Below are 12,399 nucleotides of genomic sequence, written 5' to 3' on the forward strand. Positions count from 1 at the left end.
CTGTAAATAGTATGGTTTTGAACTGACCCTGTATATAGTATGGTTTTGAACTGACTCTGTAAATAGTATGGTATTGAACTGACCCTGTATATAGTATGGTTTTGAACTGACTCTGTATATAGTATGGTATTGAACTGACCCTGTATATAGTATGGTACTGAACTGACCTTGTATATAGTATTTTATTTTTCTGCTTGTTGTGGCAGGATTTCAAACAAGCAGTTCATTCCTCAAAACCCACATATGTAACGAGTTAAACCAGTTCTGCACGCAAGAGTGGGCCAACATTCCTGCACAGCGGTGTGAAAGACTGATTAACAACTACAGGAAGCATTTGGTTGCAGTCGTCAGTGCTAATGGTGGCACAACCAGTTATTGGGTGTAAGGCAGCAATTGGGTGTTGCATAACTGTTAAATAAATAAAAATTAGTAGATTATACTTTTTCATATATATTTTTATTTATATCCTTTATATAATATTAGGTTTTGGTTGAAGATCTGATTACATTCAGTTTTAAAAATATGCAAAAACATAGAAAATCATAAAGGGGGCAAATACTTTTCAGAGCACTGTAGGTACATTACCCACCACTAAAGACACAGACTGTAGGTACATTACCCACCACTAAAGACACACAGACTGTAGGTACATTACCCACCACTAAAGACACACAGACTGTAGGTACATTACCCACCACTAAAGACACACAGACTGTAGGTACATTACCCACCACTAAAGACACACAGACTGTAGGTACATTACCCACCACTAAAGACACAGACTGTAGGTACATTACCCACCACTAAAGACACACAGACTGTAGGTACATTGCCCACCACTAAAGACACACAGACTGTAGGTACATTACCCACCACTAAAGACACACAGACTGTAGGTACATTACCCACCACTAAAGACACACAGACTGTAGGTACATTACCCACCACTAAAGACACACAGACTGTAGGTACATTACCCACCACTAAAGACACAGACTGTAGGTACATTACCCACCACTAAAGACACACAGACTGTAGGTACATTACCCACCACTAAAGACACACAGACTGTAGGTACATTACCCACCACTAAAGACACACAGACTGTAGGTACATTACCCACCGCTAAAGACACAGACTGTAGGTACATTACCCACCACTAAAGACACAGACTGTAGGTACATTACCCACCACTAAAGACACACAGACTGTAGGTACATTACCCACCACTAAAGACACAGACTGTAGGTACATTACCCACCACTAAAGACACACAGACTGTAGGTACATTACCCACCACTAAAGACACACAGACTGTAGGTACATTACCCACCACTAAAGACACAGACTTTAGGTACATTACCTGCCACTAAAGACACACAGACTGTAGGTACATTACCCACCACTAAAGACACAGACTGTAGGTACATTACCCGCCACTAAACACACACAGACTGTAGGTACATTACCCACCACTAAAGACACACAGACTGTAGGTACATTACCCGCCACTAAAGACACACAGACTGTAGGTACATTACCCACCACTAAAGACACAGACTGTAGGTACATTACCCACCACTAAAGACACACAGACTGTAGGTACAAATAGTAAAAATGTTGTTTGAGCATTTTGACGATTTAACAAGAGAGAGCAGAGGTCAGAGAGCAGAGGTCATCCTGTGTGGTTGGGATGATCATTGGTTGTAAGCGCCTGTAACACCTGACATTCACAGAGTACAAAACCACACACACACACACACACACACACACACATTCATGTAACCCTTCTTAAATACATTTTTATTTGTATGTACACTAAAATAAATAGCTACATTCACATTAGTTTAAAAAGACCCCAAGGTATTGAAACCTTTCCATTGGCTCTTTAGTCTTTTTCCATATGAAGTCCCTTACATTTTACAGTCCATAGTCTTCCTCCACAAATCTTATTGTTCAGCACCAGTGAACTATAGGTCACATTCATTTAATATCTTTAGAATGTGCAAAGGCATCCCTGAAAATGTATACAGGCAGCGGGAACAAGTGTGAGAAACTGTCCACAAACCCAAATATCAAACACACAAAACGTAACAAAAAAATAAATATTGCTCTTTACCTGTGAGCACCACCATATGTCCTTAAAGGGGCAATCTGGGATTCAAGCAACTAAATAGCCGCCCGCTACTTTCTTTTGGTAAACAGCTGAGGGATGGAGCTGGAGAAATTAAACCACTCAAATTCAAAGAAGAAGCAAGGATGGATGCAAGGACTGACCATCCACAAGATCAAAATGATAGTTTAACCATGTTCTGAAGCTATACAGCGTTAGTTACTAATTACATTATTTACAAGCAATGTAGTGAAACAAGCTGACCATTTGGGTTCTGATGGGGTAAGACAGTTGAACTGAGCTCATGAGGCATTTATACGTTACATTCTTTAACAATCAATGGCTACATATCATTCATTTAAAGGTTAAAAAAAATGGTTGTACCACTACTGGATTGCCCCTTTAATGGCAGATCATCTGAACACACAGGACTGTGTTTCCCCCAAGACACTAATCAGAAATAGTAGGGTTCTGGAGGCCCTATTCATTAAGACTTGTGGTATTATATTCTTTAACAGTAGTTAACCCCATGATGATAGGCTTTGTCCCAAATGGCACCCTATCCCCTATGTAGTGCACTACTTTTCACCAGGTCCCATATGGCTCTGGTCAATAATAGTGCACTATATAGGGAATAGGGTGCCATTTAAGAGGAAATCACACTCTGGATCAACAACACAAACATATATCATATAAATATTGTTAGAACCAGTCGGTTATGTAAATATTAAATACAATATATTTCCTATGGATTTATGATGAATTCACATGAATAACTATACACACATTAAGAATAAATACATGAAGATAAAATGTCCATCTTGAAAAGAGAAACAGGAAATTGAATCTAATACCACTGGGGGAACGAGGCAGTTGACTGGAGGTAAGTGTGGATCCGTCTTAGAGCTCAACCACCGTGTCACAACATAAATACACCAATACATTCAGAACAAAAGACTAACTACAGTATTTCACCATACTACTGATTATCAACATTCTGACTTTGCATTAATGTTCAATCTAAGTTTGAAGAGAAGAAGTCTTCTGTGTTTGTGTGCATCCATTCATGTGTATGTGTGCATCACTCTAGCAGTGTACCAGAGCCAGCGGCTGGTGTGAGGGTGATGGGGAACATTAGGACCTTAGCCTTCATGAAGGACAGGTCAGCCAGCCCACAGATCACCCTGGCTGCCTCCTCACTCAGCTCATCCTCCTCATCCCTATGGGGTTTCCTGACACAAACACACACAACACAGTAAGATGGGAAAAACAAAGAGGCGACATTTGATTGCAGGTGAGTTCCCCTCTTTCCATGCAAAGCTCTTTCAGACCTGGTAAAGCACAATATAAATCCAATCGATTATGCTTGATTAGCAATTATTGATCTCTACGTGTGTGTGTGTGTGTGTGTGTGTGTGTGTGTGTGTGTGTGTGTGTGTGTGTGTGTGTGTGTGTGTGTGTGTGTGTGTGTGTGTGTGTGTGTGTGTGTGTGTGTGTGTGTGTGTCAGTCTGACCTGGTGGAGGTAGTGGTGTTCTCCATAGTAGACATGAGGTGGTTCAGGGTGTCTGCTGGACGGCTGCTGGTGTCACTGTCTAGTTCTGGATCCACCACATCACACACAGACACACCACACACCACACACACACACACACACGCAATACATTAACACACACACAATACATTAACACACACACAATACATTAACACACACACAATACATATGTACACACACATTGTACCTGTGTTTAGAGTCCAAAAGAAAAAGACCACCATAGCACTTCTGTCCTTGGCCCAAATAAAGGTGTACAGACTACTTGCAAGTGTTGAAGAAACCATCAAGCATTTGGTCCTTCAACACAGTGGGTGGCAGTATAGAGCTGGAGTAAGAATCTACAGAACAGAGGAAAGCAGCATAGAGTTGGATAGAGGGCTCTTCCTTACATCTTTGCCATACTGGCTTCTGCGACAGCATGGGCAGCAATATTGAGGGCTTTCTCCATTTTACTTAAATTAGTTAATTGACAGTCGGTTAACAAATTGAAAGGGTTTGCATACAGCCTCCTGGAGTGTATTGTCTGAACAGGCATTAAGGCCAAGGTGGGTGATTTACAGCCACATCCAGGTATGGAAAGTTTGCTCAGGAGTATAATTCATTGGCAGATCCTTCCTGCTGACCTGGATGGAATTCTGTTATCCTTACTTATCCCATAGAAATTCCCACCCAGTTGACTGCTTCCTTATGGTGAACGGCCTCAATGGCACTGCCAGTGTTAAACCAGGATGTGTTACATCTATCCATGTCTATGGAGGAAAGTAGTCAGTGGTGATAGAACAGCCAGAGAAAACCAAGAGGCAGGACAGCTCAGATAGGTGTAATACATTAGAAAGAGGTTTATTCACGTATTTACAACAGTGTTTATTGTAACCACACTGAAAGAACCTTAAAACATATCATTGGTTGGGGGAATCTAGAAATAAAAATAAAAACATATTCAAGCTAAATCAAATTGTTTTTTTGCAGATAGTGTTTATATATCACAGTGATTGTAGAGATCAGTTTCAGTTTATTGAATACATGTCCTCTTTATTTTACAAAGAAAATGAAAAGGAAAGATACAGAAGAATATAAGAAAACAGAATAGCAGCTTAAACAGAAAACAGTAAGATGATCCTGGCTTTCTCTATCCTGGGTACTAGTAAGATCATCCTGGCTTTCTCTAGCCTGGGTACTAGTAAGAGGATCCTGTATTTCTCTATCCTGGGTACTAGTAAGATGATCCTGGCTTTCTCTAGCCTGGGTACTAGTAAGAGGATCCTGGCTTTCTCTAGCCTGGGTACTAGTAAGATGATCCTGGCTTTCTCTATCCTGGGTACTAGTAAGAGGATCCTGGCTTTCTCGATCCTGGGTACTAGTAAGAGGATCCTGGCTTTCTCTATCCTGGGTACTAGTAAGATGATCCTGGCTTTCTCTATCCTGGGTACTAGTAAGAGGATCCTGGCTTTCTCTAGCCTGGGTACTAGTAAGATGATCCTGACTTTCTCTAGCCTGGGTACTAGTAAGAGGATCCTGGCTTTCTCTATCCTAGGTACCAGTAAGAGGATCCTGTATTTCTCTATCCTGGGTACTAGTAAGAGGATCCTGGCTTTCTTTAATCTGGATACCAGTCTGTTTGTGCTAATATTCCACTTCATGTCATGCCAAACATAATTTTTGGCATATGACAAAGTACAAGGAGTGGAATGTTAGTACAGAACAGGTCTGGATTTCAGGCTTTTTCACATGAGCTTATTTCTACTACAACCAACATGCAGCTACTGGGGGGATTCCCTTTAGGCTATGACCACACATTCATCTATATGGCTTGACTTGTCTTTGCCCCATTCCCTCCACTAATACTGAAAGATCTCTCGCCCAGTGCAATAAGAAACAGTGTTTAGATCAATGATGAAGGGTAACAACATGTGAGAAACCTCATCAGCATCACTCTATACAGGGCAGATGAGGTAGCCGGTTAAGTTAGACGTATAGAGAGAGAGCCTTGGGATTCCACAGTACAAGATACAATTAAAGGGAAAGACAGTCATGAAAATGAGTAGTACCATCTAGAGGGAGACATCAATGTGAAGAGAGGAGCAGAGGAGAGATGGAGAGTGATAGGGACTATGTTCCAAAGTCCACACTTGCATACCACTTACTTAGAATGCATGTCCAACACATTGCTTCATTACAAGTGGTAGTCTAGTATGCTGGTGTGGACATTGGAACCAAAGAGAAAACAGGAGTCAGGTAGCAGCAGTCAGAGGGGGAGAGTATGTACAGCAGCCTCATCTCTGGCCCTGTAGGTAGGGGGCTCAGTGGGAGGACGTACCATCCAGACGGTTGACGCCAAGGCCACTGCTGCTCCAGTCAAACTGGGACCAAGGCTGGGGGGCCCCCTGCTGGCGGAAGGAACAAACTGTAGTGAGGCTCAGAAGTGTGCCCTCTATTCAACACAGTCTCTTGAAGGACCATACTCACAAAAGCACATCAGACAAAGGAGTGCTGATCTAGAATCAGGTCCCCCTGGTTCATGTAATCTTATTCATTATGAGATAAAATACTAAACTGATCCTAGATCAGCACTCCTACTCCGAGACGCTTTGTGAATATGGCCAGGTCTTCGTGATGGATAGAGGACAGCACAGAGGAATTGGGAGTTAGTTAGTCTAGGGTCAGATATTGTCATTATTCTCCTAATGCTAAGGTTAGGATCTGCTGTAAGGATATCTGATCCTAGGTCAGAGTTTAGGTTTAATTTCATTATCAAGGGAGTGTAAAATATACTGCCCAATGTTGCCCTGCTTGTGTTGGGTATACTGTGTGAGTCACAGGCTGTCTGGAAATATTACCAACGGTCACATCCTAGTCAGACTGTCTGGAGACATTACCAACTGTCACATCCTAGTCAGACTGTCTGGAGAAGTTACCAACTGTCACATCCTAGTCAGACTGTCTGGAAACATTACCAACTGTCACATCCTAGTCAGACTGTCTGGAAACGTTACCAACTGTCACATCCTAGCCACAGACTGTCTGGAGACATTACCAACGGTCACATCCTAGTCAGACTGTCTGGAAACATTACCAACTGTCACATCCTAGCCACAGACTGTCTGGAGACATTACCAACTGTCACATCCTAGTCACAGACTGTCTGGAAACATTACCAACTGTCACATTCTAGTCAGACTGTCTGGAAACGTTACCAACTGTCACATCCTAGTCAGACTGTCTGGAAACATTACCAACTGTCACATTCTAGTCAGACTGTCTGGAAACGTTACCAACTGTCACATCCTAGTCAGACTGTCTGGAGACATTACCAACTGTCATATCCTAGCCACAGACTGTCTGGAGACATTACCAACTGTCACATCCTAGTCACAGACTGTCTGGAAACATTACCAACTGTCTCATCCTAGTCAGACTGTCTGGAAACATTACCAACTGTCACATCCTAGTCAGACTGTCTGGAGACATTACCAACTGTCACATCCTAGTCAGACTGTCTGGAAACGTTACCAACTGTCACATCCTAGCCACAGACTGTCTGGAGACATTACCAACTGTCACATCCTAGTCAGACTGTCTGGAGACATTACCAACTGTCACATCCTAGTCACAGACTGTCTGGAAACATTACCAACTGTCACATCCTAGCCACAGACTGTCTGGAAACATTACCAACTGTCACATCCTAGTCAGACTGTCTGGAGACATTACCAACTGTCACATCCTAGTCAGGCTGTCTGGAAACATTACCAACTGTCACATCCTAGTCAGACTGTCTGGAGACATTACCAACTGTCACATCCTAGTCAGACTGTCTGGAAACGTTACCAACTGTCACATCCTAGCCACAGACTGTCTGGAGACATTACCAACTGTCACATCCTAGTCAGACTGTCTGGAGACATTACCAACTGTCACATCCTAGTCACAGACTGTCTGGAAACATTACCAACTGTCAAATCCTAGCCACAGACTGTCTGGAAACATTACCAACTGTCACATCCTAGTCAGACTGTCTGGAAACAGTATTAACTGTCACATCCTAGTCAGACTGTCTGAAGACATTACCAACTGTCACATTCTAGTCAGACTGTCTGGAGAAGTTACCAACTGTCACATCCTAGTCAGACTGTCTGGAGACATTACAAACTGTCACATCCTAGTCAGACTGTCTGGAAATGTTACCAACGGTCACATCCTAGTCAGACTGTCTGGAGACATTACCAACTGTCACATCCTAGTCAGACTGTCTGGAAACAGTATTAGCTGTCACATCCTAGTCAGGCTGTCTGGAAACATTACCAACTGTCACATCCTTGCCTCCTCTGTCCTCAATTCAAGGAACATAACTATTCTTACCTCTCTCTCAAAGTTCATTTTGAAGAGAGTATCTAAGGTCCCTCCTCCTCCAATGAGCTTTGAGAAAGGGGTGCGGGATTGAGGAAACAAAGACGGAGGAGAGTTTAACAGCTGGTAACATGTTCACACACAGCCATGGTGTGCCTGTTGCTCTGGAGTGAAGTTTCCCCTAGGTACAGATCTAGGATCTGCTTCACCTCCCCCAATTCTAACTGTAACCATTTGGAGGGAAAATGCTAAACTGACCACATATCAGCATCTTGGACAACTTCTCCCTACACCTGTTTCTGTACCTGTATTGACGAGGTGGTGGTGGTTTCCTGTGACCCAGGAAGTGCTTGTGCTGTGGCAGCAGTCTTCTCCACAGCTGAAGCTGGTCTCAGTGGCTCTTTGGTGGGCTCTAACATTCCCTGAGAGAGAAAGAGGGGAGAGGGCGAGAGAGAGAGAGGGGAGAGAGGAGGGATAACGGGGGAAAGAGAGAGAGATGGGAGAGCGATAGGGAATAAACGGTGAAGGGGAAAGGGACAGGCAGAGAAAGAAAGAGGTCACCATGGACTGTGTCCATATGGGCCCTGGTCTAAAGTAGTGCACTGTATAGGGAACAGGGTGCCATTTGGGACACAGTACAGTATCTCCATCAGTCCACTCACCAGGCTGGCTGCAAACACAGGAACTATGACAGGCTGCTTTCTCTGGCCAGTGAACAACTGTGGAGGAGTGACAGAATCAGAAATCACCAAGTAACTTTACATGTAGCAGGAATTCCAGCTGGTGAAACGGTGCTGCTTTTACACCAATAAACAGAATATACAGACAGAATAACATTATATTATAGATGAAGAATTGACATATAATCCACATACAGTATGTACACTCAAGATACAGCAAAAACAGAACACTTCTACATAGTAAAGGGGATATATAGACACATTTACAGTAGATGATGTACAATATGGAATTATGGGGAGGGAGGGAGGGGCTTACGAACAGACAGACAGACAGACAGACAGACAGACAGACAGACAGACAGACAGACAGACAGACAGACAAGACACATGACTGACTACATCATTGATGTTGTTGTTGTCAAAGACAGATGGCTTCATGTTTTATTTAGTTATGGTGCTCTAATGGAACGTCATTCACTGAGCACTATATATGTAGATGTTATAAAGTCATGTGAAATGCCATCCATCCATTTTCTTACTGTTTGTTTACATCTGCTGTTATTCTGTTGAGGAGGCTGTGGCTCACTCTGCTATGCATGGAGCCATTCACATAATTACAAAGTGTGGCTTTAAACTGAAAAGAGGCCGTTACCATGTTCCTGGTGTCCATCCCCAGACAGCGGAGCAGCGCCCTGTTGCTATGGGAACCGCCCCACTGGAATCCCAGGCCCACGGCATCGTGGAGGTCCTGAGGCTGCCGCCACGCGCCCCTAGGAACCCTGGGTAAAGCAAACAAGGAGGCGGTCACATACAGCAGAGTAGTGCTTTGGCCAGCCTCCAATGCTATCTGCTGTTATTCCACTGAATCATCATCACTAGAGGTTCTCTCACCAGCGTGTAGTGTGGTTGAGCCCCTTCGTCTCCTCTTCCTCAGGCTGTGTGTCTAGAGTCTCTAGCAGAGCCCTGAGGCTGAGTACCTTCAACACCCCAACCCCACTGTCCTCCTCCTCCTCCTCCATCCCCGTCTCCTCCCCCTCCACCCCAGTCTCCTCCTCCTCCACCACAGTCTCCTCCCCCTCCACCCCAGTCTCCTCCCTCTCCTGATCCAGTTCTGGGACTGCCACTGCAGGGAAGCTGGTCTGTAGGACTCTCTGTAGCCGGATAGACAGGGAGGCCTGAATGGGAGAGACAGGGCTTGTTTGAGATCTAGTACAGAGCAGTCTACTACATTGTAATCAAACACAATTCATGGGAAAGATTTTTAACTATGTCCATCTACCTGATTTTGAAGCAAACTGAAGTCTGGCAGGAACTGTCTTATTCCAGCAAACTCATTTTAGTGTGAACAACCTCTAGGAGCTACCTCTAGGAGCTACCTCTAGGAGCTACCTCTAGGAGCTACCTCTAGGAGCTACCTCTAGGAGCTACCTCTAGGAGCTACCTCTAGGAGCTACCTCTAGGCTAACCACAGTGACAATCTATTGATACAATAATAAAAACCATCTGGGCAGAATTATGACAAACAAACTACAAATGTCAGAGTGGATTTCTACCAGATGTTGGACAACTAAGTACTGTAGGATGCCTCGTTATCCTAGACTCCTGGAGAATCCTGTTGGGAGTCCCAACGCTCTATCACTTTACATTTGAGCATGCGGCGGCTGACCATTCATCTCACCGGTATAAATTGTGTGTCGGCCGTGTTGGGGAAAATGTGAGGTGTCGGAGCTGGGACTGTCTCTCCGGCGTTACGCAATATAAATCCACTCTACTAACTCAGAGGACCACTCACCTGCAGACTGTCCCTTCGTACAGCAGCACCTCCCTGGAAACTCTCTCCCCCCTTCTTCTCCTCTGCCTCTTCTGTCCGCCTGGCTCTATCCTCCTCTCCAAACTCTGCCCAGGTCTCCCCCTCCGACAAACCTCTCTGGTCCCCATACGCCCCCCAGCCCTCCTCCCTCTCACCCTGCCCCTCCAGGGGAGCAGAGTGGAAGTCTGCAAAGCTGTCGCTGAGGGGAAGGTCTCCATGTCCAACCTCCTCCCCACACGCCTGGGTCGGACCTGGGTCCTCAGAATAGTCCTGGTCAAAGTCACCAAAGCCCTCCTGTGTCCTGGACTCCGATTGGTTGAAGTCAGCAAAGTCCTCCTGGCTAGGGAAGGATCCAGCATCCCTGAAGTTTCCAAAGTCCTCTTCTTCCTCTTCCTCCTCCACCATCTTTGTCTCGGTCTCCTCCATGAGGTCACTCCGCTGCACCTCCTCTTTCTCCTTCTCCTCCTCCCCTATTGACGAGGGAGTGAAGACCGTCTCGCCAAAGTCCCCGAACTCCTCCAAAGCGTCTGACGACACAGCCTCACCAGAGGAGGCAAACTCCTCACTCACTGACCCACTGACTGTAGTGGGGAAAGGAGAGACACTGTCCTCTGTTTCGCTCTCCTTATCTTCCTCCTCCTCTGCCCTCCTCCCTCCCAGTTCTGGGTCCCGTGTAAGCGTGCTATCCCTGTTGATGCTGGGTGCCCTCTCCCCAGGCTCCCCCAACCCCTCACCCCTAGCACAGAGCACCTCTGTGGGGGCTAAGAGGCCAGAGTCTTGAGGGTGGCCCCTTAGCTCATAGTGTTGCTGGACTCCTGTGCAGTCCCTGTCCCCTTGCTGTGCTAAACATTGAGAGTCAGGCCCACCAGGCTCTATTCTGGCCCGCTGCTCTATGTCCTTCTGGACCGAGTGTGCATTGCAGAAACCATTGGTTAGGTTTGTCCCTTCCATCCTGCCGTCCTTCCTGTGCTCCGTACTGTGAGTGAAGCCGCAGCACCAGGGCTCCAGCTCCATCTCTGGCTCGGCGAACGCAGAGAAGTCTGCAAACCCCTGCTCCTGGCTGGGGGAGCCCAGGCCAGCCGGTACAAGACCTGTGGTGAATTAATTAATACATTTTATTGGAACGTATTTAAAATACATATAGAGATGCCTCAGCCATTTGAGTACAACAGTACATATTAAAAAGTATTGAGGATTAAAAACACAATACAACAAAAACAAAAACTTGTAATACAAAGACTAAGTTGCTAGGCAACCTCACTAACAACTCCATGACAGCCCTCAGAACTAAAGTTGTTACCTGCAGACATGGTTCCCTGGTGACGCCGCTTGGTAAACCCATTAGTGAGAGGGAGGTCAGGGAGGTTGCAATGACAGGGCTGCCCTTTGACCTCCAACCCCGGCCGAACCCTGCCAACCTCTGAGGTCCCAGTATTAGCGGGCTGTGATTGGTCCACCACCGGCGCCCGTGGCTTCTTCAGGTCGTCAGCTGCTCTGAACTGTTTTGAGATTCCGTTGCTATGGGTAGTTCCGGCGAAAGAGGAGGAGTTACTAACACTAAAGCGCACCGTTGATGGAGTCGGGGAGGCGGGGTCTGTTGTGGAGGGGCACGGCTGGTTGGATGGCATTGCCACACCCCCAGAGAAATCCCCAAACTCGTCATCGTCCTCCTCTCCCCCTGATTCGTCGTCCAGCGGAGGGGGGGAGGAGGAGTATATGGGCATCACTTCCTGTTCCATGGGAGAGCTCTCCTGGCTGAAGGCCTCATAGATCTGGAGAGAGAACACACAGACAGGTTGAGTACTACTAGAAGACAGGTTGAGTACAGAACGGCCTACAAGAAGACAGGTTGAGTACAGAACGGCCTACTAGAAGACAGGTTGAGTACAGAACGGC

General features: G+C 45.5%; 1 protein-coding gene across 1 annotated transcript; it reads right to left on the bottom strand.

The window, feature by feature from the left end:
- Positions 1–1,786: 1,786 nt before the first annotated feature.
- On the bottom strand, positions 1,787–12,337 carry LOC129865262 (aftiphilin-like). The gene is made up of 9 exons (XM_055937898.1): positions 11,804–12,337; positions 10,486–11,594; positions 9,585–9,868; positions 9,346–9,472; positions 8,676–8,732; positions 8,319–8,435; positions 5,984–6,053; positions 3,628–3,712; positions 1,787–3,345 (listed from the first exon to the last, which is right to left on the bottom strand). The coding sequence occupies exons 1-9, from the start codon at positions 12,240–12,242 to the stop codon at positions 3,195–3,197; spliced, it is 2,439 nt and encodes an 812-aa protein (XP_055793873.1). The 5' UTR covers positions 12,243–12,337; the 3' UTR covers positions 1,787–3,194.
- Between the last annotated feature and the right edge of the window lie 62 nt (positions 12,338–12,399).

Source organism: Salvelinus fontinalis, chromosome 1, assembly GCF_029448725.1.
Source record: "Salvelinus fontinalis isolate EN_2023a chromosome 1, ASM2944872v1, whole genome shotgun sequence".
Taxonomy (NCBI): Eukaryota; Metazoa; Chordata; class Actinopteri; order Salmoniformes; family Salmonidae; genus Salvelinus; species Salvelinus fontinalis.

What these genes read in the sequence shown, in the direction of transcription:
- LOC129865262 (XM_055937898.1), bottom strand. Translation starts at nt 12,242, where the DNA reads ATGGAACAGGAAGTGATGCCCATATACTCCTCCTCCCCCCCTCCGCTG. An exon ending in CCAGGGAACCATGTCTGCAG is followed by an intron (nt 11,595 to 11,803) that starts GTAACAACTTTA and finishes AATTCACCACAG; the next exon opens with GTCTTGTACCGGCTGGCCTG. An exon ending in AACACCACTACCTCCACCAG is followed by an intron (nt 3,346 to 3,627) that starts GTCAGACTGACA and finishes TGTTTGTGTCAG; the next exon opens with GAAACCCCATAGGGATGAGG.